General features: G+C 42.9%; 2 protein-coding genes across 2 annotated transcripts; one reads left to right on the plus strand and one right to left on the minus strand.

Moving 5' to 3' along the window:
* Positions 1-121: 121 nt before the first annotated feature.
* grsf1 (G-rich RNA sequence binding factor 1) lies at positions 122-3,794 on the minus strand. The gene is made up of 10 exons (XM_035165324.1): positions 3,442-3,794; positions 2,666-2,810; positions 2,415-2,570; positions 2,138-2,272; positions 1,622-1,760; positions 1,379-1,521; positions 1,150-1,235; positions 924-1,059; positions 474-525; positions 122-227 (listed from the first exon to the last, which is right to left on the minus strand). The coding sequence occupies exons 1-10, from the start codon at positions 3,637-3,639 to the stop codon at positions 224-226; spliced, it is 1,194 nt and encodes a 397-aa protein (XP_035021215.1). The 5' UTR covers positions 3,640-3,794; the 3' UTR covers positions 122-223.
* Positions 3,795-4,911: 1,117 nt separating this feature from the next.
* mapk1 (mitogen-activated protein kinase 1) lies at positions 4,912-25,004 on the plus strand. Its single transcript, XM_035165343.2, has 9 exons — positions 4,912-5,229; positions 17,163-17,345; positions 17,851-18,040; positions 18,260-18,376; positions 18,683-18,797; positions 19,069-19,200; positions 19,413-19,522; positions 19,650-19,778; positions 20,834-25,004. The coding sequence occupies exons 1-8, from the start codon at positions 5,084-5,086 to the stop codon at positions 19,764-19,766; spliced, it is 1,110 nt and encodes a 369-aa protein (XP_035021234.1). The 5' UTR covers positions 4,912-5,083; the 3' UTR covers positions 19,767-19,778; positions 20,834-25,004.
* The last annotated feature ends 285 nt before the right edge of the window (positions 25,005-25,289 follow it).

Below are 25,289 nucleotides of genomic sequence, written 5' to 3' on the forward strand. Positions count from 1 at the left end.
ATCTTCACAAGTTATGTCGTAGATGCAGTTACATGAGCTGATGTTGGTAGTTTAAATAATAAATAAGATAGATATTTATAACCATCGTGATTCTTCTGCTGTGAAATGACGACAGGTTTGATTCTTTGACACCAGGTTCGTTTATTGTTTCAGATCAGGCTGGAATATAAATGCAACAATCTTGGGTTGTGTCGGTAAATGATGATGTTGGTGTCGTCATCGTTCATCTGCAGGAGAAAATATTAAATCACACGTTCAGTTCAAATGTAAAAATTACTGACAGATGATAGAAACCAGTTCACCCACTAAACTTAAGTTAGAATAATTTCAACATTTTGTCATTAAAATGAACCTGTGATTGCTAATTAAACATTTTAACAATGTAGCACATATTGAATATTTATGACTGAAGGTAGTGTGGGTGCAGCATCTCTAATTATTATTAATATTATTATTAAATCAGTGTCTCTCACCTCCCATTAGAATCTGATGCAGAGTTCAGGAACAACTCAACGTATCTTTCCCCTGAAAAGTAGAGAAAGTTCAAAAGTTAAGTTCTAACAGCGTTGATCATTTTATAATATAACGTTATACATGTATATCATATTAAAACAGCAACACAATGATTAGTTCTAATATAACACAGACCAACAAGTAAATTAATAACTGAAACCACAATAAATACGAATTACTCACTGTATTTTTGAGTTTGTAAATAACAGACAAAATAAATCTTTGTAACCTGAAATTGGACCTGTGTTTAAATGAACATGATAAATGACAAAAATATATACTTATATATGAATAAAAATATATTTAGTCTGTTTAAGGGTAAAATTTAAAACGTGAGGTTTGTGTATTTATTTCTCATGTTTTGTGTGTTTTTATCTGCAGCCTAATAACATTAACCTGCTCGGTCTCACCTATGTACTGTCTGTCTCTGGTCATGGCGGCGGCGGCGTCCTGGTGGCTGGTGAAGTAAACGCCCGCCTCGCCGTTCCGCCTGCCGTCAGCGCCGCATTCGATCAGGATCTTAGAGACGGCGAGAGGAGAGAAGAACTGCAGGAGAAAAACAAATAAACGCATTATTTAAAAATAAAAACAAACATCCAGCTTCAACATCTCTTCTGTCTCCATCTTGGTTTTTACCTTCACGATGTCTTCTCCGGACGCCTGGAAGGGAAGACCTCGCATGTGGATGTAGTGAAGCGGCGCCGTGGAGCTCAGTGGCGAACCTGACGGAGCAGAAACGAGGTGTCAGGTGACATCAGGAGGAAACGATTCCAGTGATGTTAGATCAGAGACCGAGCCTCCTCCATGTTAGCAGAGGGGACACGGACCAAGTCGGTCTCTTAATAATAATAATGAGTCTCGTCACCTGTTCTGTGGTTGGTCTGTGCGGAGGAGACGTTCCTGTTCCCCGGCTGAACGCTGCTCTGAGCGGAGCCCGAACTCATCCCCTTCTTCTTCCTCCAGCTCGAGTGGATCTCCTCACTCGTGCTGGGAAACACCTCGATGTATCTGCTCGTACGACAGGATGAACAACACGTCAGCTAATAGGACCTCGGGCAGAGGAGAAGCTGGAGTGTGAACAGGAACAGTTGTATGTGCGGAGTCGTACCTGTTTCCTATGACGTCTCTGTCCCTCTGCAGAGCGCCATCTGCTGCTTCCTGGGAGCCAAACTGCACAAAGGCCTCGCCAGAATTTCTTCCTCTGTGGTCTGTGACGACCGTGATGCCGTTCTCCGCAATATCCAAACCTGCAAATCAAAAACAGATCCTGAGCTTATTTATTCCTGCTCTTAAAATACAGTTGAAACTAGTTGAGCCACAGAGGTTTCTGTTTTCATCAGCGTCTGTCGTTCAGCAGCAAAAACTCAAAAACTACTGAAACACATTCTTTGACATTTTGTGGACGGTCGGACGAAGGAAGGATCCATTATATTTGGAGCAGATCTGAGTAAATGGGCAGAACCTGGAATAATTTGTTCCACTTTTCTTAGAATGCTAAGAAAGAACGTTAGCCGGACGGCAGAGGTATAAACTCTCCGAGCAACCTTCTAGTTTATAATAAGTTTGAAAGTGAGATTGACAAAGCAGCAGGTGAGTAGAACTATTCATCCGTCCTGTGGTTTACCTGAGAAGAACTGGACGATGTCGTCCTGGCAGCAGGAGAAGGGGAGGCCCCGCAGCTTCACCACCCAGCTTTCAGCCGGAGCCGTGACGGCCTTGTTCAGGATGGCTTCAGCGTCGCTGTTCGTCACCTCGGACACTGCGGACGCACACGGAGCAGGACTGAATCATTTAAACTGGTTTGTCCTCTACTCACTGTCACTGATTTGTAAACCTATTCAGGATATTTCTAAAAAACCCTCTGAGCCTCAGCGTGACGGGTTTCTCACGAGGAGACGAACCTTCCACGTATCGCGGGCCGAGGTACTGCCGGTGCTTCTCCAGAGCTTTGTTCACGTCCTCTTCGTGCTCCAACTCGATGAAGGCTCGTCCAGACGACCTCCCCAGTCGGTCCACGGTGAGGTGGATCCCCTTCAGCCCGTCCCGGATCCTGCACTCTGCAGCACATCAAACCAGCAGCGTGATTTAAATACATGAGGATTCTAACACACCACACAGGACAGACGAACATATGAGCTGGTGAAAGTCTCACCAGAGAAGAAGTGCATGAGGTCCTGAGCCGAGCACGACCAGGGGAGACCCTTCACCTGCACGATGAACAGCTCCTTCTTCTCCGGCTCAGAGATGTTCTGGTAGGCCGGCAGCGGGGGGTACTCGTCCTCACACGGGGGTCCAGCCTGGGGGGGAGAAATATTACTGTACACTAATATACACATACAAGTACACACACACACACACACACACACACACACACACACACACATATTAAACTGTACTTATATACACCACTACTACTTACTATACTGTATTATATCCTAATATTTATATCTGAAGTGTAGTCATGCAGATGTATAGAGGAATAGTATTATATACAAATACGTACCTCAAAACTGCACTACTGTATGTACTTATATATACTAACTTATAAATATATATACAGAATAAGTACAAAATGAATGTTTCTATATCTGATATGTAGTGAAGCAGAAGTATAAAGTAGTATTACATACTAATACTAAAGTGAACTACAAGTACATCATACTTAAGTACTTTAGTAACTGATGTATTTGGCACATGTGTTATGTTAACTATATTCAGCCTGATAGCATTTATACTTTATTAAAGTATTATTATTAGATACAAATACTCAAGCAGAGGTACTGTGCTCATATATTTATATGTATACAAATACTCCAGTACCTTAGAAGTGTACTTGAGTCCTTCAGAGAGTCTAGCACCTGTCTTGAGTTGTGCTCAGTACTTATTAAAGTTATATATATTGTATATATCCAGTGGTCGTGTGCTCACCTTGGAGCAGAGGCCGAGCTGACTGCTCTTCACCGCGCACAGCAGCGGACACGCTCTCTGGAGGAAGCCGCTCCGGGTCGTCGAGGACCGGGCTCTCTGCTGAGCGAAGCCGCCTCTGGTCGTCGCAGCTGCGGGTAACGTCCCCGGTCTGACCGCGGCGAGGCTCCGCAGCAGGAGCAGCAGGGGCCTGCGGGACATGGCGGAGGTGTGTAGCCGCAGCGGAGCAGCGGGGTCCGGGGCAGAGGACGCGGGTCACCGGAGGCTCTGAGGCGGGTTGATGTGTGAGTGTCTCCCGGTGACAGACGCTCACATGAGGGAGGAAGATGAGTGAAGGACACGGCTGCTTCTTCTGTGTTCACTGGAGGTTAGCAAACATCTGATCGGTGCATTACTGCCCCCGTCTGGAGAGGAGTGGGAGTCAGCATGGATATTTACCTAAATTCTGTTCTAGTAATATAATATAATATTACATATCATTACATAATCTATTGATTGTACTTTTGATCTAAGCCTTGCTATGATTTACTGCCAAATCTATGTCTCTTTTCCTTGTTGCTCCTTTTGTGTATTTATCAGCCAGCTTGTTTCATCCACCCTGACGTGAGCAGGAATCCACACAAACTTAATTTCTCTTTATTATTAATACAGTATGTGCTATCTCTAAGATGATGTCCTTCCTGTCCTGTGTCTGAGTGAGCATGTGGAAGGGCTCTGCTGGAATCTGAACATATCATTACTTTCTTTCTCAATCCAGGTTAAAGGTATATTTATAAAGAGAAGAGCAACTTCACCAGGGTGTAACATCAACTTCCTGCTTTTTCTAAATAAAGCTGCAAGCCATAGACACTCAGTATTAACTTTTAATCATCATACAAAGCTGATAAATAGTGTCATATTTTTAAATCATCATGCAACATATATTTATTCATTCTGTCATAAAAACACAGGGATTTTATCTGAATATTCACCAAATAAAACATATGAAAAAGAAATAAACTCTGTCGATGTTTAGAATGTTTATCAAAATGTATTTAATTTGATATTATTTATATCCAGTCTAAAAATGTGATGTATAATAATAACAACAATAATAACAACAATAATAATACTAATAATATAACCACAATTATTGTTATTAATAATAAGAGTACATTTTATTTATAGAGCACTTTTCAAAGTACTCAAATATACTTTACAAACGTTAAAATTAACATAAAAAGCTACACACTAAAAACATAGAACACACAACATACATCACACATTATTATTATCATTATTATTACTAATATTTTTGTTGTTTTGTTGTTGTCAATACTATTATTGTTATTGATAATATTATGATTAGTAGTATATATGAATGATTATATAAGTATTCTTATTATACTAGAAGAGCAGGTCACGTGGCGTCCTCCGTTATTTCCTGCCGGTGCTCGCTCCCGCCGCCGCTCGCTCCCGCCCGGACAGCGCCGCAGCTCCGAGGCGCGCTCCCGGCAGTAGAAAGCAGCGCGCACGTCGCTGAGGCCCCACAGCTGCTCGGAGACACGAAGGATCAAAACATCCAGAAGTTACTGGTCCCGCAGCGGCTCCTCTCCAGAACCCAGTCCACCGCCAGTTCGGATCTAAACTCGACCCAGTGCTCATCATGGCGACCGCTGCGGTGTCCGCCCCCGCCGGATCCGGCCCCAGCCCCGGCTCGGCGGCCGAGCTCGTCCGCGGCCAGGCCTTCGACGTCGGGCCTCGGTACCACAACCTCTCGTACATCGGGGAGGGAGCCTACGGGATGGTGTGGTGAGTGGAGCCGGGACACGGGCGCGCTGACACGGCCTCGGCTGGCCCGACACCTCGGTGTAGCTTCCTGTAGCTCGACGTGCTGTTAGCTTACTTCCATCTGTTCCCAACACTAACGGGGGTTCGAACCTCTTTCTGCTAGCGAGCCACCGGGTCCGGAGCTAAACGGAGCCCGCGTCCATTTGAGAGGAGACACACTTTCTCCATCGGTTCCAGTCCCGCTCGTCACCCATTAGTCTGTTTAACCAGCTACTAACTTGTACTGGTTGGTGAACCACGTTTAAAAACCACTGGACCTTTCTTTTTAATCAGTTTTTAGTCCAGTTCCAGCTCGTTGAAATGAACAAATTGATATTTATTCCAATAATGTTCTTACAGCAGGGATGTGTTCAATCCTCCACTTTATATCAACATTCATTTCACATAACTATTATGTTTATAGGTTTTCACTCATCTGTACATTTACAGTCATTTACATGTCATCAATCGACTGTGTCATGAGCTGAATGAAGAGAAACACTTTCTCCATCAGTTCAAGTCCCTGTTCTTCACTTATTAGTCTATTTTAATCAGTTAGTAACTTGTATTATTGGTAAAAACCACAGTTATTCTCTCTTACCTGATTGAAAATACAGCTCATAAAATGAACAAATTGATATTAATTTTAATAATATCTCTACAACAGGAGTGTGTACAGTCCCCCATTCATTTTAATAATCTGTACTTCAGTCGCTTTTATGTAGTTTGGCAACTTGTCTCAGTGGTAAACTGCATTAAAAACCTTTATTTTAGCCTCTTAAATTCAAAATACAGACCATAAAATGAACACATTGCTTTGTATTGCAGTGATGTCTCTACGACAGGGATGTGAACAGTCCACTTTAAATTAACATTGATTTCACTTCACTCTTGATTTCTCTATCTGTCGTTTTCAACCTAATCTGTTCACATTTGTACTCATTACATTCTCTAATAGTACATTATATGTTTTTCTCTTTATAATATTTGCGTGTGTTCCCTCCTGTGGTTGCTGTGCACAGTATGTTCAAGTTTTGTTGGTGATATTTTCTTGATTTACTTGCACGAGTACCTTGTACATTAGTAGCTGATGTATAGTTACACGCTATATCTGTATAAAAGAATTTGTAGGAGATAAACAATCTGCAAACAGTTTGTTCTACCTACTGATATGTTATCAGGTCTGTAGTGAATCAAAACTCCATTTTATTTGCGGTGTACAGGTTTTATTTGATCCTGTTGCACAACCTCAATTTAGCTAAATGCATATTATACTTTCACCAAAACACAGACTCTCAGTTTCTCAAGCCTGTGGTTGTGTAGTTCACTTCAATGTTCACACTTCACTGGATTACATAAGACACAGTCGTCGTGTCGAGCAGCAGCACTTCTCTTTTTCTTCTGCAGCGAGACGGGTTGGATTCTGTGAGAGCGTTGATTTGACACAGCCTGTCCACAGAGTCGAGGCTCAGCTGGTTGTTCGGCGTCTTGATGTCGGCGGGACGGAAAACGCAGCTCAAGGCTAAAGCCGAGCAGATGAACCGGTGCCGGGAGGTTGTAAAGTGAAAGTAAAGGAGACAGTCGTACATTAGAGCGAGGGCTTAAAGCTGCTCAGGGAAGGTCGGCTGGCAGCTGGGTGACATAACTGCAATGTAAATCCACAATATAACTTCTCCTCTGACCAGACTCCAGTCTCAAATCAGTGAGAATTCCCTTCTTTTTTTTTAATGTTTTTTTAATATGAAAGTAAATTTACATGGGAATTTATATTTGAAGATGTTTTAAAGAAGTATTCCAGGTACAATTGCCTGAAATTTTATCGACCAAACAATTATCTGAAAAAAAATGATCTGCAGATTAATGAATAATGGAAATAAACCTTATTTCCAGCCCTAAAAAGATTTAAGGATATAAATCATGGAAACATATAATAATAATAATAATAATAATAATAATAATAATGTGTAATATATATTTGAACTTAAGTATTTAACCTTCATCTATAGCTTGACTCAATCAAACTAAAAGCAGGATGTTCTCCAGATGAACTTTGATAAGAAAGCACAGTTTTTGTTATTAGGAACACTGCCCATGTTTTCCACTTCCCATGAGTGTGAACGCGTTACAAGCACTAACTTGTGGGATTCCTTGCACTCGTGGGCTCTGGTGTTTCTGCACCTCACCTCTCATCTGTCAGTCACCCTGTGGGCGGCACTCTGACGTTTTCTCCGTTCACTTTCTTTTAATGTAGTTTCAGTATCTGTCAGTCGAATTCTCTGTCGTTAAACCAGACCAACGTCTTGCCACCACAGGTTTTCCTCTGGTTTCTGGAAATGCATCTTCCAGTAAAGTGAAATGCATGAGCAGAATAAAATGGATGCTCTTTGACAGCTTCCCTTGTGTTGACCTCCTCGTCCCACAATGGACCAAATGATGGCAAAATATGATCTCTTATGGTTTCCAGTGGACTAGATTGGAACCCTTTTGTATGTGGCCAGTGTATTTCCACTCTGGAACGTTTGAATCTGTTAGTATTTATCTGGGCAGGTGTGAACACAGCCCCTCAGATCAAAAACCCAAAACCCTGAGATGTTCTGCTTTTACATTTGAGTCGTCCAAGGAAACGGCGATACGCTTCATTAGAATTATAATCTCACACCAAACACAGGAAACAGCCGCACAACACGATGACTTGTGAGTGTCGAGAATCTCTTATTTCCTGAAATCACAAATTATAGCAACAAGCACAGACAGCTCCGACGTGCTTGACTAAGGTTGCAGGGATCAGACAAATGACTTATGATCATAAATGGGATCTTTTTTCTTCTACAAGCCTTTCTCACAAAACCGAATAACGATTAAATCGTTTGAACACGAATTGTGATACGTTGCATTTAATATTCTTAAAGAGGAATTGATGATAACAATAATAGTTGCAGTAGTAATAATACATTTCAAGCTAAAACACAAAGGGCTTCCAGGTGAAAATAAAAGAGTGGAGATTAAAATCAGTAACTCATGAAACCCGTCTTTGTAGAACATGCAAAGTCAGAACATGAACATATTTATGTCAACAGCACCACATCAATCACACGCATCACTCATGAATAAATGGAAACATGTGTGAGGCTCGGTAGAAACCAACAGTAGCTTCTATGAAAACCACACACAAATATAACACAACTTTCAAATCAGAAACATACAAAGATCTGAAATGCAGCTTATATATATATATTTTAGGATAAAAGAGAAAATTGGACATATATTAGTTGAGTGGATAAAAATACATAGGGATGGAGATACAGATTGAATCAAATAAAATATATTTAAGATATTAGAGCCAAGTGAAACGTCTCCATTATTCTCTCTGATCTTCTCTCGTGTCCATGTGAAAGTCCAGTTATTTACTGGTTTTGTCCAGTTGGAGTTCAGCGATGTGTCTTGTGTCTGTTGTTCTCTTCGTCCTGTGGTTTCCAGTCACTTGTTCATGTTGCGTTGATGTGCGACAGACAGAAGAAGTGGTGCAACGTGCACGTCACAGACTCCCTTTGGTTCGTATCTGAAATATCTTTCGAAGCCACATCAGAAAGTTGTTCTGTGTTGGTCTCTTCTTGTGGCCGCGTGGCTGCTGTTACCGTCTTGTACACAGCTTCAGTCATTGCTGAAGTCAACAAGTGCTGCGGGACAGAGAGGGTGGTTTTTAACTCTTACTTTATTTTATACACTTAATGTATAAACACACATTTAACACACAACAGTTTGAGCAGAAAGATTGAAAAAGAAAAACTCTTTTCAGACATGAACTCCAGGAAATGTCCAGAAAATTGGATCCTGACGTGTTGTGTAGTTGGTGTTTGTGAAGCAGCAGCAGCAGGTTGTTGGGTCCGACTCGTTCACACCAACAGGAACATGTGGGGAACATCCAGGCGAGGGGCGGAGCCTGTAGAGCAGCAGGAGGCGGGACATGACGTATAAACTCTGCTGTGGAAAGATCAGTGTTGTTGTTTCCAGCTCATCCACACCGGCGTCGGCCCTCAGCACCAAAAGATCTGGAACCTCCTCGTGTTTCCAAGTGGACGTCTTCGTCTTCTACGTGCACGGCTCCTCTTCTTCATCAGGAGATAAATATTTAGTTTGAGAGCAGGACTTACTGATATCACGTCCAGATTTTGAAATTTTGTGAAACTACAAATGCATATTAAAACAAGACACATACACACAACATTTAGTCCAATAAGTCCGAAAACTACAACATAGCTGAACCACTAGTTGAGATGAAACTCCAATAACCATTGTTTTATAGACTTGAAGGAATTTCCAGTTGTGACGGTCCTAACTTCTTTGGATATGAACTCTAAAGGAGAATTTGAGCATTTAACCAGGGACAAACTATTTTAATCGCTCTCTTAGCTGTAGGTGTTTGCGTTCACAGGGATTTATTTGGTTGAAGCGTCGTACAGAAGTTTAGAGTTAGTTAGGATCCCCGTGTGTTACAGAAGGTGCTTGACTGTGTGGTGGAGGAGGCGTTCGGCAGCGAGGCATGTCTGTGTCACTTTCAGAGTGAGTCTATTTCTGTTTTCAATAGCCTCTTGTTGACGGCGAGGCTGCTGCATGTCAGGGCTTTCCAGCGGCTGAGGGCTGCGCAGATTGACGCCGCTCGGAGCCTCTTCACACGAGCTCCGGTTCGTGAACGCCGTCTGCTCACGTGGTCACGAGATAGCGTATCGCCCCGTTGCATGCTCTGCCTTTTCTGCCCGCCCACGTGAGCAGTTAGCTGACGGGGGAATGCTGCCAGAGCGGCTTCTGTTTATAAAGTTTTAAAGATTGGAAGAGTTTCCGTCACGACAGGTGTGTGTGCGTGTATGTGCGTGCAACTTAATACACACACCCTGTTCGTAATATTACACATATATAAATATTGCCGTTCTTATTTAAATTTAAATCACTGTGCCGAAGGTAAAGTTTGTTACTTTGTGACAATTTTTCCGAATAATGATCAAATCTTCACATTTGAGCTGCTGTAGTTTTTGTAGATCAGCTTCAGCTCAGTTCACGTGTGTGCTCTGAACCATGCAGTCTGGAAATGAGCAGGTCTGGAGTCTGCACAAAACTCTGGACTCTTAATTTGGATTTCATTTTATAGTTTAAACACACGCTGACGTGTCGCCATAAACCGTTTTGTCGTCGTCCTTCTGACTCCTGCTAATCTCGATATCGACTCCTTGACCCTCGTGATTCTCAGCCGCCGCTGATGCTCTGCTTCATCCTGCAACGAGCCGTCCTCTTGAAATGACACCGTGACGCCCATCTCCATGGCAACCCCTCTGCCTCTGACATCAGCACCACCACTCCACAGCCAATGGGAGAGTGGGGGAGCGAACGAGAGCCTCGACACTCTCAAATCCTGTTGTGCAATTCAGAAGGAGATGTAATTTGTGTAATTTGGGTGATTATGGCCCCTAAGACGAGCACGATGACTCCTGGTTCAACAGGCATGTGAAACGCTCCTGCTGCACACGGCTGCGTGTTGCACTGATGTTCATCTTCAGTTTACAGAGACGCACGGCTGCCGCTGCACATACCTCTGAGCACATTTCATTCAATTGAGTACAAAGCATTCTGCTTAACTGACATTTTAAGATATGACGTGTGTTTTTATGCAAAGTAACATTTGCAGATAGTGTTCATATGGCTTTGATGTCCTCTCTTGGTCGAACTGAAGTTGTATTTACATCAGACACACAGACACACAGAGCTATTGTCTTTTATGTGAAATTTTGCAAAACAAGAGCGATGGATTTACATCACGGGAAAACTCAGCGAGGACGCCGGCTCCCGTGTGTCTGACGTTTTACTGCAACCGGGACTTTAATGTGTGACGCAATGCAACATGTGCACATGTAAAACAACCGAGTTCCATGGGTCTCACCGTTCTGTTAGCTAGATGTTAACTACAGACATAATTTACAACTTCACAGTTTAGTTTACAAAACGGGATGTTTATGGACAGTCGGTCAACGGATGTGGTTCATTTTCCTGCAGGGTTGTTGCAGGAATCCTCGGCCTTTTAATAAACCTTCTAACATTTCTTTAAAACATTTCTGAAGTGATGCTGTTAAATGTGTTGTTTCTCCAATAAACTCTATAAAACCAAAAGATTTTCAGATTAATCTCACGTACAACGAAAATCAGATAATCCTTGAACCAGTCCATGTTTGGTATTTCAGTTAATGAATTAAATCTGTATCTCTAATGACTTTAAAGTATCGTCCTGTTGATGATTTATCCTCATTCAGGGATCTTTCATTACATTGGCAGAGTTGTGACGTGTATATAAAATAACACCGGTTCGATTTAGAGATTCGGCCGTTGATGGAATCTCCGACTGATAACGAGCTCAAACAGAGATACCGAGCTCCACGTGTTTGATCAGCACCTGAGCGCTGCCAGTAACAAAGTGGTTTCCCAGCATAAGGGAGTGTCTGCATGCTCATAGGCACAGTTATTCATGTTTTTATAGGAGGGCTCCTGTACTTGAACTCTACTAAATTCTTTAAACCTGTGTTTACCTTTTAAATACTGACGTTAAACTAGACCTTGGATGACAGATGGTCAAACAAAGCGGTCGTTTAAAGTCGTCATAAAAATGTTTTACTGTGGACACACAGTTATTTACACACATTTCTTCTTTTTACAGCTCAGTTCAGTTAGCTGTGAAACCAAGTTGTTGGTAAATGAAACGACGTTTATTTAATCCGACGTTCAGATAAAGAGTCAAACGATATGAAGACAGAATCCAAACAATCGTTTACTTACTAATAGAAGTTTGGTTTTAGTCTTGTCTGTGTGTTGAGATCAGAAAAGTGCGACTGTGACGCTGCTTGAGACTTTCCTGTTGGTTTCTCTGAAACGAGGACGTTTGTGGTTTCGCTCTTTGATTTCATTAATTTTCTGAAATGAACACGTCTGATATGGGACAGGAAGTCGAGTCTTATCTGAAATTATTGGGGGCGATAATCTTGCTAATTTGCTATCTTTGTGCTTCATCATGTTTGTCAGTTATAGTCTCTTTTCTTTAGATAGACGCTCGTGTTGAATCTGACACGTGATGTTGGTATGAACACAAGTTAAAGCAACGTTTGTGGCATTAACTGGTTTGCACGTCCATATTTAGTTTTTTAAGTGTGCAGTGTGTTTTGCTGTGAGGTTACTTGAGGATGCATTTCACCGACGGCAGGTTTCCATTCCATCACAGAGCCACTTAATCACACCGGGCTCTTACATGATGCGAGCGTGGAGTGGAGGGTTCTTGTCAACACCAACAGCTCAGTCGCCAAATGGCAACTGTGGTTAAATTACATGCAGTGACAGGAAGTGCACTTTTTAAAGTAAGAGAGCGGATTCATCCACGTGTGAAAATGATGCCGTGAATAAATTCTATATTCAGCCAAGTTACGTCTGTGTGGTTTTAAAAATGTAACTTCTCTAAAAGAACATTTTGAATTCAACCCGGTGGACTCTGTAGAAATAACATGATGCAACGACGTAATCCTGCAGCACCACAGCTTCATGCAGCAGACGAACACCGTCACTGCTCGTTAGCCGGTGAGCGTGTTCGATGCCCGTCCCTCCGACCTGGCACACTCCTCTCTGCAGAGCATCAGACTCCATGATGTCCGTCCCTCGTCCGTGCATGGACGTTCATATCTGCACTTTCTGGGGACACGTTGCCCTAAAGCATAGTGAGCTTTTTTCCCCCCCTCTCCCTTCAAGCCAACCCCCTGAACGTTGTCATGGTAACAGCCCTGTTGCATAACACAGCGGCTGCAGTGTAAAGCCTTGTATTCCCATCTCCTTGGAAACAGAGCTCCCCCCCAGCGCTCTGCACTGAGCATGCTCAGAAAACAATACAGAAGCAGGGGAGATAGGAAAGTCATCTCCGAGCATGTTCTCTGTTAGAAGACAGTAGAGACCACAGTGGAGCTGTGTCTTCACCAGGGCTCTTCAGGTCCATTACAAGAACATGGGTCTATAACATGCATTGGATTCCTATGACTGCATTATTATGATTTAGGATAATGCCCTGAAAGAATAAGCAGCTATTCACCTTGAGGCCCGTTTCGATTGATTGACTCTGATAAATCCTTTCAGCTCAGGACATTAAGTTGCATTAAACCCTTCAGCCCCTTGAGACAGGATGTCACATGTGCGTGTGCCCATTATGGCCGGATGCAACATTTGTGTGCTTCTCCCCACGATGTCATCTTGGCCAACACACGTCACTGATGAAATACTTTGTGATTAACTTAAATGCTCGTGTGCTTGTTGTTGTTTTTAGTTTGAGCGTTCACAAAGTTTAGAGGAAGATGTTTTACAATGGAAGCCAAATGTTTTAAGTTATTAAATGTTTGAAGGTCTCGTCTCTATCGGCTTCAGAGACTGAAATATTAAAATGTTATATGATTCTGCCAGCTCCTCAGAAAACCCTCTAGAATGACTCAGCTTTGTTTGAAGCTGCCGTCCTCAGCTGGATGTGTGTGTTGCTACCGGTTGTGGCCAAGTCGCGTCAGAATCGATCCAGACCTGTGAAGTTTTAGCTTCTGTTTCTCAAGTCTCTAGAACCTGAGAGCAACAGTCTCACAGAAGAAAGTCCACCCTTCAGTGATAAGCTGCTCCAGACGGAGTCAAGCATATTGATACCACACACTCAACCCACTGAACTTTGTACTTCCTCAGAAAGTTCCCTCTCCTTCACGCCTGGTCAAACTGACTGTGGGGCTTGCCTCAGCAAACATTGTGAAATCTGGAGCTAAGATTGTCCAGCTTGTCCTCGTCGGTTCCCCTCATGCAGGCAGAGTTGTATTCCTAGTTATGGACAAGTAGATATGTGACATTAAATCCCTGCAAATGTGTAACTGCTGCATGTTGGGCTTTTCACTTGTTTTATGAAGTTCACTTTAACCATAATTCAACACAAACACACTGGTCTGCATATCCGTACAAGTTGTGTTATCTGTTAAGATCTTTTAAACAAATCCAGAGTCCTGATGAAAAAAGGTGCAGTTGCTGTGACTTCGAGTAACATCAGTTTACCGTCTGCAGTGACGAACCCAAAAGCAGCAAGTTAAGAGGCTTCTATTTCTTTAACATTGGGACTGAATGGTTTGTGTAATATTTGCACACCAGTGTTTCCTGTAGATCGATTTATCTGTGACGATTTGCCCCAATATTAACGTCCCTGGTCACAGATTTGATTTTATACTTTTATACCAGTTTCTTTCAAACTCACAAACATCGGCAATGAACCCCTCCGACAAACCGTAGTCTGAAATCTGACCATATCAACGTGCCAGTGCGCTGTCAAACAGTTCGTACTGGTTTCACTGGAGCGCGATTTATCTGTTGGCTGATTTAAAAACGGACCAATATGAGACTTTCACAGACAAACCAGTATCAACAGTTATCTTTGCTGATATGAAAACGTTTATTCTACAGAATGAACAATGCAGAAACAGTAAATATGTTTATTCATGTTTACATTTACATAGTCATTTATACATGTTAGGAATAATTGACGTTTTTAATATTATACATATCTGCTGATATATTAGCATCTGACATTTTTTAACTCCAGATATCAGAATCTGCATCATCCCCCAAAAATCTGTATTAGTCATTTCTGTCCCTGGTGTCGTTTGCATGAGAACATAATGAAAATAATATTTGTTCACACTGTATGAGATGAGGTATTGTAAAGACATTTTTCTTGTGCTTTTATATAATGTGAGAAAATATTGTGCTGTGTCAAAAAACGTGTTGGAGGCTGTGCCATTGACTGTATGTGAACAAACAGCAGGTCTGTGCCAAGCCTCTCTGTACACGAGGGTATCTGCTGGTGTGGAGCAGTAACATGGAGAACGGTTTCCTCCCACACACACACTCTCTCCTCACACAAGTGGAAAGGAAGGTCACTCATACTTCCCTCGCAGAAGGCTGGCACACTTGCGTTTACATTCCAGTCCCGACGCCCCCGTCACTATAGCAACTCATTTTCTTATTTTCTCCTCCTCTGTGGGTGTTTTTCAGTCTTTTCTGTTTTGTTTTGTAATGTGCAGAAATAAAAACCACACTTGGCTGGATGTGAACGCTGCATCTTGAGGAAACCATTAATATTGCAAGGTTGCTGTTTGTCCCCTCCTGAAGAACGGCTCTGTTGGGCAATTTTGTTTTTTTTTGCGATTGCACCAAATGGCAGCGAGTTGCAACAGCGTGAGACCAGACGACTTGTAGATGCAGAAAGTCCTGGAGGCTGGCGGCAGTCGTTTGTGTCTCTTGGCAGCTTCTTGTGGGTCGGACGTACGTTGTGATGTGTCACTTCCTGAGCACTGAAGACGTCTGGTCAATTATCATTCCTCACCACAGACTTGAAACTAGGTGGTCTGAGTGTTTATCGTTACACCACAACCTCAATGTGCTTAAGAAGCCATTAATCTCCTGTAACACGAAACGCAACCAGAACCTCTGTGAATGAATTAGTCACTGCACATCGATGGCAACGCCCCAAGAATCTTTTCATGCCTCCACTCGTGAATTAGGAAAATTATTTTCCTCAGACTTGAGGATGAACTCATCATAATTCTGTGGTCAAAACACGATTTTGTCTGTACTGCGAGAATTCATCTGTTTATTATGACAAAGGTTCAATTGGATTAAATTATAAATAGCTGACATTTTATATCCAAAACTCTAAGGTGAACTTCACTGTGGCGTCATTTTGTTTTTATTTCTGTGCATCATTTCACATAACTTGGGTAGTGAAGGGGAAATTGTGACCATACTTTCCTGCTGCTGGAGACGTCCGGGCATGAGCCAGTATTTTCTACTTATTCTCTTTTTATGTGTGTTTAAATATCTCAGGCACAGTGAGCGTGAGAAAGTTGAAACAGCCAATGAACCAGTGAAAAGAGCCTGAAATGTGTCTGTGGACGTGTCTGTGGACGTGTCTGTACCTGGACTGTTTCCTTGGTGTGGAGGACATGTCTCATCACAGGCAGGGACAAGAGGTTTGAGTGGAAGTGAACATTTAATCTTCTGGGTGTAGACACACTCAGACAATTAGTCAGACGTTTAATACAGTAAATCCGTTTTGATAGTTGTTATTGGATTTTGCATCAAAATAACTTGGTATCATCATAATTCAGTTGTTTTACTGTAGCACAATAAAAAAAAAACATGCAAACATAACAAAAATCCACTGGTCTCCTGTGACTGTAGTGATCCATGAGCATGTTATCACGTGTTAATGCAAAGAAACAGCGAGTGATGAATGACGCCCACCATCAGCAAACAGTGGACGTCATCCTGTAAAGAAAAAGGCCTGCAGGCGAAAACCAAGCTGGAAGAACTCTCACATTTCTCTGCTCCTGGAGGAAATCTCTCCTGTTTGCATCTGATCACGTGAACTCAGGATCTTCCTGAAGCTGGTGGCCAACACGTCTCCTCGTGAAAAGATCAGTTCCTGGGAGATTCAGTTCTGTTCTTAAACCATCAACCTCTTGTTCACATTATGAAAGAAACCTCCTCAGCTTTGAGTTTTAACTTATTGACTCTTGCGTCAGACTGTGTTGTGAGGTCCGACGGACTCAGACATCCCATGCATGCACATGGTTTATTATTTCCTGTACATGTGAAGCTTTTCTTTATTGGATTTCAGAAGCCAGTATTACAAACTGGAGCAGAGCTGCCTTCGTACATTAGACTGTATATAAAGGGAAAACTTCATGTCAAATTCAGCCTGATCCTCAAAATTAACCGGGGGCAAAAAAAAGAGAACACGAATATCACTACTTCTATTTCAAATGTGTAAGATCTCAGTCTCTTGTTCCTTCAACCTTTTGGGTCTGTTTGTTTTCCAGCGCCGCCCACGACCGGGAGAACAAGGTGCGCGTGGCCATCAAGAAGATCAGCCCCTTTGAGCACCAGACGTATTGTCAGCGCACCCTGAGAGAAATCAAGATCCTTCTGCGCTTCAAACACGAGAACATTATCGGAATCAACGACATCATCCGCACGCCGACCATCGACCTGATGAAGGACGTGTATCCTTCTCACTTCTCTCAGCTGAGACGACGGCTTGTGACGTCACGTGACCGCCGCCGAATGAATAATGTCATGAACTACGTCCTTCTGTGATGAGACATTAGAGTTTGAAGTCCGTCGAACTGAGGCTGCTCTTACTCGCCACCATTTGCAGATATAGGGGCTGTTCAGTTGTGTTTTATTACATAATCGCCGCCTGTCACCGTATATTTGGCAGAGACGCTCTTCACTGTAGCCCGGCAGCAACTGTAGTCATAGTAATCATAGTTTTCATCATGTAGTGTGTATGGTGTTCCACTGGTGATATGCCGACTCTCTTTGGCTCAGTGTAAACTGGCACAGTCGACATAACGAGGGGTCTTAACAGCAACATCTCTGCATGAAGCGGCTCTAGGGATCCTCCACGTGCACCAGATAGGAATAAAAATGTGACTCCTCCGGCCGGGACGAAGTTTCATACTTGTGTATTTTGTTGTACAAGTTCTTTAACGTGTAAACGCGCAGATACATCGTCCAGGATCTCATGGAGACCGACCTGTACAAGCTCCTGAAGACTCAGCACCTGAGCAACGACCACATCTGCTACTTCCTCTACCAGATCCTACGTGGGCTCAAGTACATCCACTCTGCCAACGTCCTGCACCGCGACCTGAAGCCTTCCAACCTCCTGCTCAACACCACCTGTGACCTCAAGGTCCTGTCCCGATACTGTTCATTCAAACGTCTAGATGCACTGTTTGGGATTATTTGATATGAAGAGTTGTTATAATAAAGTGTGTCTGACCATCGTGTTTAAAGAGGAGAGCCGTTCAAACCTTTGCTCTGAAGAGTCTGAACTGTTCCTCCAACAGTTTGACTTAGTCAGTGAAAACAAACGGTGCCGCTCATCGTGTTGTGTCTCGTCTTTGTGCAGATCTGTGATTTTGGTTTGGCTCGCGTGGCTGACCCCGACCACGATCACACTGGTTTCCTCACGGAGTACGTGGCCACGCGTTGGTACCGAGCACCTGAGATCATGCTCAACTCCAAGGTGAGTGTCCTCGCCCGCCGTAACATGAGATCACCGGTTGAGATGAAAATGTTTGTTTTTGGGAGCTCAGCTTTGTCATGAATTTAATCTCAGTTTAAATTAGAGTTTTCTTATATTCTTTTAAATCCTAATCTAATTCTAAACTTTGTGTTCTGAATCCTGCAAAGTCTGATATAGTAAAGCCGTTCACCCCGAGGCCCTCACACCTCCGGACTACAGGCGTCTGTTGCTGCCAGACCAAAAATACATTCTGTTTGAATCCATTGACCTTTAATGTGACTGTGTCTTTGTGCCTGTCACCATCAGGGCTACACCAAGTCCATAGACATCTGGTCCGTGGGCTGCATCCTGGCGGAGATGTTGTCCAACAGGCCAATCTTTCCTGGGAAACACTACTTGGATCAGCTCAACCACATTTTGGGTAATAAATCTGTTCTGAATCAGTAATTAGTGAAGTGTAAACCATGTCTGCTGTGATGCAGCAGCTTAATAGCAGATATTCAGCCAACTTGGATGTGGGAAATATAAATGATCTTATAATGTGCCCACTTCCTTCTTAATTATAGATATAATTATATCATAACAGTCGATATCTTCCTGTTTTACTGTAGGTTGAGACAAAGGTAGTACACAGTGTGTTTTGTGTAGCGTTGTGCGCTCCTGATAATATGATATCATCTCTTCTTCCTCAGGGATCCTCGGTTCTCCCTCTCAGGAGGATCTCAACTGCATCATCAACATCAAGGCCAGGAACTACCTGCTGTCGCTGCCCCTGCGCTGCAAAGTGCCGTGGAACCGCCTCTTCCCCAACGCCGACCCCAAAGGTCAGAGCCCGGACGACCTCTTCACTCACAATATCACAGAGTGAATCCCAGACAGCTCCTGGAGGAAACACTGCAGCTCCTTCTCAAATGTGTAAAATTAGAAATGAGTGCAGTTCTCCTCAGTGTGCAGGGTGTTGCCCTGCTGAGGTTACGGTTGTTTCCAAATCACTGACATCAACTCCTCCTTTGCTGATGTGTCATTTGCGCTGCAGCTCTGGACCTGTTGGACAAGATGTTGACCTTTAACCCTCACAAGAGGATCGAGGTGGAGGAGGCCCTGGCTCATCCTTACCTGGAGCAATACTACGACCCCACAGACGAGGTGAGACGCTCACGTTGCTCTGTTGTTAGATGTCAGAACAATTCTGGGACATATTCCTTCATCTCTGTCGTACTCGATAAAGGTTTTAAAGGTTTCAAACCAGTTTGCTCTCTGTCGTCCTGTGTAGCCCGTCGCTGAGGCTCCGTTCAAGTTTGACATGGAGCTGGATGATCTACCCAAAGAGACACTGAAGGAGCTCATCTTTGAAGAGACTGCACGTTTCCAGTCCGCCTTCAGGTCCTAACGTCTCACACAGGTGAGTTCCCAGTCCGGAAGGAACCAACACAAACCCAGAGAGGGGGATGTGTTCACAACTCGTAGACCAAGGTGTTCTTCATGAAAACTGCTCTACAAAGTAATGATCAGCTTTAAACCCTTTGTTAAATTTAACAACTGACCGCTTACGAGCTGGAGTTAAGATCTCTCACTGAATTCGCCTTTAAATCAAAATGCATGGATGTAAAACTAAGGTTTACATGCTCCCTTCAACCCATTTACACCTGATGCCACATGCGTGATGTCTGTACCTGTAAGACGTGGTGCAACGTTTGCGTGTTTCTCTCTTTAGAGCTGGATGAAGTTATCAAACACTTCCTGATACTTGCAGTAAAGTCAGAATCCATTCCGGAGTGTAGTTTGTTTTTCAGCTCTCTCAGCCTGTAAAGACGTTTTAGTGTTTCAGACGATGGCTGAAGGTCTAAGTGAGAGTTTCATTGACCAAAACAGCGATGTAAATAATGTAGATTCAGACCCAGAGGATTTTCCTGCTGACCAAGGCTCCGTCGTAAAGCAGAGTTCAAACGCCCCAGATCGCCGCTCGGATGCGTCACAGACTCAGATTTCCAGCCAATCAGAGCGTCGGACGGAGTGAAGGTGGTGATGGAAGGTGCAGCAGTAACGTCTCTCTGGTTATTTTTCACTGTGCATGTCGACCACTAATGAGCTGGTGCTGGAAACGACAGTTCCCCACACGCAGCTCCTGGAGAAGACGGTGAAACTCCCCGAGCTGTGTGCTCCTCACACGTGATGGCGCTAGGTTCTCCGGTGTTTCCTAAACAGGAACAACTGTAGTCACTTCCGTCAGTTTTCCACAGAACAGGCGAATTTCCCCAGTTACGTCGCTTGCTAGAGTAAATGCAAATAATCCGTGAGTAACACGATGCAAAACTTCACTTTGAGTTCAACTCAGCATTGGTGTGCTAACGGGTTAGAGACCACGACAGGAGCATGTAAACGATGTAAAGACACAGGAGATTTGTTCAGTCCTGTTTGAGTCAGTGGATTTCAGTGGCTTGTTTCTTCTCCCTGCAGATCTCTGTGGACGGGCCTCTGCGTTGCCACTGCTCCTCCCTGCCTCCACACTGTTGCTGTGATATAAATATCTATTCTGTTTTCTTTCTCCTGCTTTTCCACATCACCTGGATTCCTTGGGTCTCACTCGTCAAGTCCACTTTACTCAGGAATGGCGTCAGGAATCAATCAATCAATCAATCAATCAAACATTACGTCTCTTTCCCCCGGAGGTGAAGGGTGAGGGCAGCGGTGAGGGAGGCTGGGGGTGCAGATCACAGCTTACAGTTTGGGGGAGATTTTTGTGATTTAAGCCAAGATAAACAATTTTTGTGTGTGTGTTTGTGTCTCAAAGGCATTTTGGCTCTGGCTTTTCTTATTCAAGACCTTTTCATGTCCAGCGACAGACGAGCTTCTTTTTGTGCAACCGTCGCTGTGATAGCTCCGCCTCCATCGCACAAACGACGGTTTATTACGTAGAAAGATTCATCGTTAAAAATCAAAGGGTCTTTTGAATTTTCTAACCTTTGACGCACTGTTACAAGGGAGCATCTCGATCGTGTGTCTCTCTCTCTCTCGCTCGCTCGCTCGCTTTGTGTCTTTTGACAAAAGAAAAACACAAATGAAATCAACTGATTTATGCAATGAAATCACATGATCATCTCCTGCGGGCCACAAGCCATCACCCGGTGCGGACGAGGATCGATTAAAGTCTTCAATCCTTAAAACACTCTCACCGAGGCCCTAATGCAAATACATACATATAAATATGAATATATATAAATAGATATATACAGCCTAAAGAGTCTTAAGATATTTTAACGGCAGGTCGGACGACAGAAGGTGAATCAGATGAATTTATAACCTTTTTCTTTTTATCAAAAAACATTAAAAAAAAAATGCCCGTTTTTATTTCCCCATCGGCTTCAGTGAGTCGTCAATTTGTGTCGTTGATTTAAAAAAAAAAATCACATTTCATGATGCGCCGAAAAGTTTCACCATCGATTTCTGCCTTAGCCATGAGAACCTAAAGGAAACGTGAAGTGGAATCCACACGCGTGTGTGTGGACAGAATGTTTTTCATATTTGGGGGAAGTCCCTGCGTCAGGAGAAGAATCCATTCACCACAGAGGCTCGTTGTCGCGCCTCCTCTTTCTCGTCCCGTTCCGTGTTTCAGTTTTTTTCTTCGGCCTGTGTCTTTCTCTCTCTCGCCTTGTTAGAAAACAACTGTGCCCTTTGCATGACTGTTAAAAGCTCTGTATACAAAGACGACGATGTTAAGTGCCACACGAGCCGGGCAGAGCCGCGGGGAGAGCGCCGGCTCTTACCTTCTACCCTCTGTGGTTAATCACACCTCCCAATCACACGGTGCTTTGTCTGCTCTCTTTCTCTTTCTCCAGCGTTCTCGTCTCTTTTAGTTTTCATCTGCATCGATGCTCGTTTCCACAGTTTCCAGTCTCCTCGTGATGCAAAGACATCGCCGTTGTTGTGGTCGCAAATAGGAGAATAACCATATATCGGTATTTATACCAATTACAACACAAACCTGTTGTTTCCTGAACCTGAGAACTGGGATCCAGACGTGACGCTGTTAGAATAATCCTCACAAGAAGCTGATCATGTTCTCCATCGGTCCTTTGAGACTTTTTTCTTTTGCTTTAATTGCACATTTCCACGCAGATGACAGTAGATGACAGTAGATGGCAGTAGATGGCAGCGTCGGTGCCAGCAGGCGACTGCGCTTCAACTCAAATAGAAGAAATATATAAACACAGAACTGCAGCAGAAGTCCAAACCCTCGTTTCCCTTCTCGTCAGTAACTGCTGATTGAAGACTGTTGAGTTAGATTTTATTTCAAGTGAAAGAAGTTATGACAGCAATGATCATATATGTGGATTTGGAAAGTTTCTTTGGGGGGTTCGGTCACTGCAGCGTCTCATGTTCATTGTTCACGAGCCTCAGACACCGTCGGTGTCGTGGTGAATCCAGGTTCTGGTCGGATTCAGGTCCCTAACGATCAAAACAAAGCAGAACCACATTCGACACTAAAGCGTCTCCCAGTAGATGAAAGTCTGGATCCACCTGAACGGACTCTGTTGGCACTTAAAGAAATCAGAGATTGAAATCTCAAATGAAACTGTGCTTCTGCTTCTTCTTCTACTAACTGACGTGTAACGTTCTGTTACAGGGTCGAGCGGCAAACTCACGATTTCTATCAGAAGATTCTTATTCTACATTAACTCGCACGTCGGAGGCAAGTTTGAGATTTACAGACGTTTCTGGTCAAATTAAATCACAGTGGACAGAGTCAAAAATCAAATGTGAGGAGTCTGTGACGAGTTGAACCACCGGAGGTCGACAGAATCCACATTTACAGATAATGTGGAGATTTTCAGATTCAGCTGCCGAACCTGAGACGACAGCTGTGTGTGTTGTAACTGATAAAATAGTCCAAGTAAGTTTTCTGGAAAAATAAATTTGTAATTTGCTGCTAATGTAGATAAATTTCCGTCAATTTTCATCATCATACAACCTGTCAATTTATATAATTGTGGTTTGGTCTAAAAATAAATCCTGGTTGAATTCAGATAAATGACGGTTTGAAAGTCCAGGATAGTTTGAAATGATGTCAGTGTTTAATATTGTATCTTGATGAATGATATCAATGATGTGCAGTTTGTCTCCAGCTGAGACGACAACTCAAAATATATCAATGTTTTTCAGTTTCATCAAGATCCATCAATGATTTTCTAAATATTAGTGAAATGTATAAAAAAAATAAAATAATAAGTTCTGTCTCACAATGTAAAAACAAAACTCTGGATCCACAGCGAAGTTGAACAGGTTCATCTCCCGTCCTTCGTCTAAGATTCAGAGTTTTGTGTTATCTGAAGAAACAGACAGACGGGGGGGGGGGCAACCTCCTAGGCCGAGGTAATAACACCGAGATACATCAAGTGTTACAGGGGAAAAAACCTAAAACCGTTTTTCTCAGAGTTTCCTCTTTGCTTAAGAATAAAAAACGTATTTTTTCTGTCCACTGAGATTTATTGAAACGACGTTACGACCAAATCTCATTTCAGTAATGACAGTTTTTTGCACTCCCACATTTCACCTGCAGAGACGTGAGGCAAAGACTCGTCTGTCCCGGTCGTCCTCACACTCGTCTGTCACACACTTACTAAATGCACTTGCTTCTGCAGCAGCGGGGACGGGACTGGGATGGGACTGGTAATCCGAGGTGCCTGCTGGGACTCGCCTGTAGATAGTCTTTTGTTTTTCTTTTGGGGGCGGGGGCTCAGTGAGAACATTGCGGGCACTGGAAAAACCTTCCTGATATTAGTTGTATTAAAAAAAAAAAAAGCAGCTTCTGCTGAGTTCTTTGTGCGTCTGTTTGTGCCTTTTTTGATAGTCTTGATATCCAAGATTTGACGTGCAGCTTCTGTTTAGTCGGGAATCCGTTGTACTCGCAGTATACGCTCTTAAAAATGAACACAATCAAGTCTGGGGTTGCGGGGGTGCGGGGGGGGAATCCTTATCTTTCAGTTCTGTACATTTTAAAGAGAATCCTTGCCACAGCTGTGTGATTTGTGACTGTATTGAAAAGATGAAAAGCAAACATTTATATTTTTTGCATTACCCTTTTTTTTTTTTTTTCTTTGATGTTTTTGTGCAGATATTTTTATTGTAAGATGAATGTTATGTTTCTATCGGACACTAATCTCGTCGTCTCCAGTGGAACTACTTCACTCTGTATGTTTTGATCAGTATAAACCTTTAATTGTGTAGTTGAACTTTTCTCAAAAGCAAAAAAGAAAAAACCCGGAGCTCCTCGGTTTGTGTGTTTTGAAGGTTTCGCTTTGATCTGCCACAGAAATAGTTTGAATCGATCGGTTTCATTTTATCGTGTGAAGGGTTTGACTTGAACAAAGCGTTTTCTGGGCTGTTATTAAAAAAAACTGAACTGCCACTTTTGAAAGATCTTTTCTCTTTGCAACTCTGCCAAGACATTTGAATAGACATTAAAAACACTGAACCTTCATCAAGTCTGTGACGTGTGTGTTTTTGAGCCACAATCCAGAATCTCGCGTCCAGAAGCTTCGTGGAGCGACGGAGGAAACGATCAATGTGTTTAATGTTGTTTAATGACACGAGTGGAAATTCTTAATAAAACTGGTTTATTACTCCAAAACATGACGTGTGGCTCTTATTGTCTGCCACTGTGACGTATCACACTTCTGCTTCATGATGCTTGAACACTGTCGATTTGTCTTTTTACAAACTTATATAAACAGCTAAAAGTTCACATAAATCAACGTTATGTAACTTGTACTGGGAAACAGCGCCCCCTGCAGCCACACGTGGTGATTCATGCTCGTGTGTTTGGTGAAAAGAGAACAGAACATTAGAAACAGGTTTAGAACAGTCGTGTCTGTGAAGTTGTTAAAGTTAAACGGCCGAGTTCTGGAAAATTACT

The sequence above is a fragment of the Hippoglossus stenolepis genome, chromosome 9 (assembly GCF_022539355.2).
Source record: "Hippoglossus stenolepis isolate QCI-W04-F060 chromosome 9, HSTE1.2, whole genome shotgun sequence".
In the NCBI taxonomy this organism is placed as follows: Eukaryota; Metazoa; Chordata; class Actinopteri; order Pleuronectiformes; family Pleuronectidae; genus Hippoglossus; species Hippoglossus stenolepis.

Bases quoted from the DNA above. Each gene is read 5' to 3' on its own strand.
- grsf1 (XM_035165324.1), bottom strand. From the start codon at position 3,639: ATGTCCCGCAGGCCCCTGCTGCTCCTGCTGCGGAGCCTCGCCGCGGTC. The intron at 2,571-2,665 runs GTGAGACTTTCA...GATGTGCTGCAG, and splicing joins CCTCATGCACTTCTTCTCTG to AGTGCAGGATCCGGGACGGG. The intron at 1,761-2,137 runs GTAAACCACAGG...TTTGATTTGCAG, and splicing joins CATCGTCCAGTTCTTCTCAG to GTTTGGATATTGCGGAGAAC.
- mapk1 (XM_035165343.2), top strand. From the start codon at position 5,084: ATGGCGACCGCTGCGGTGTCCGCCCCCGCCGGATCCGGCCCCAGCCCC. The intron at 18,377-18,682 runs GTGAGTGTCCTC...TGTCACCATCAG, and splicing joins AGATCATGCTCAACTCCAAG to GGCTACACCAAGTCCATAGA. The intron at 18,798-19,068 runs GTAATAAATCTG...CTTCTTCCTCAG, and splicing joins TCAGCTCAACCACATTTTGG to GGATCCTCGGTTCTCCCTCT.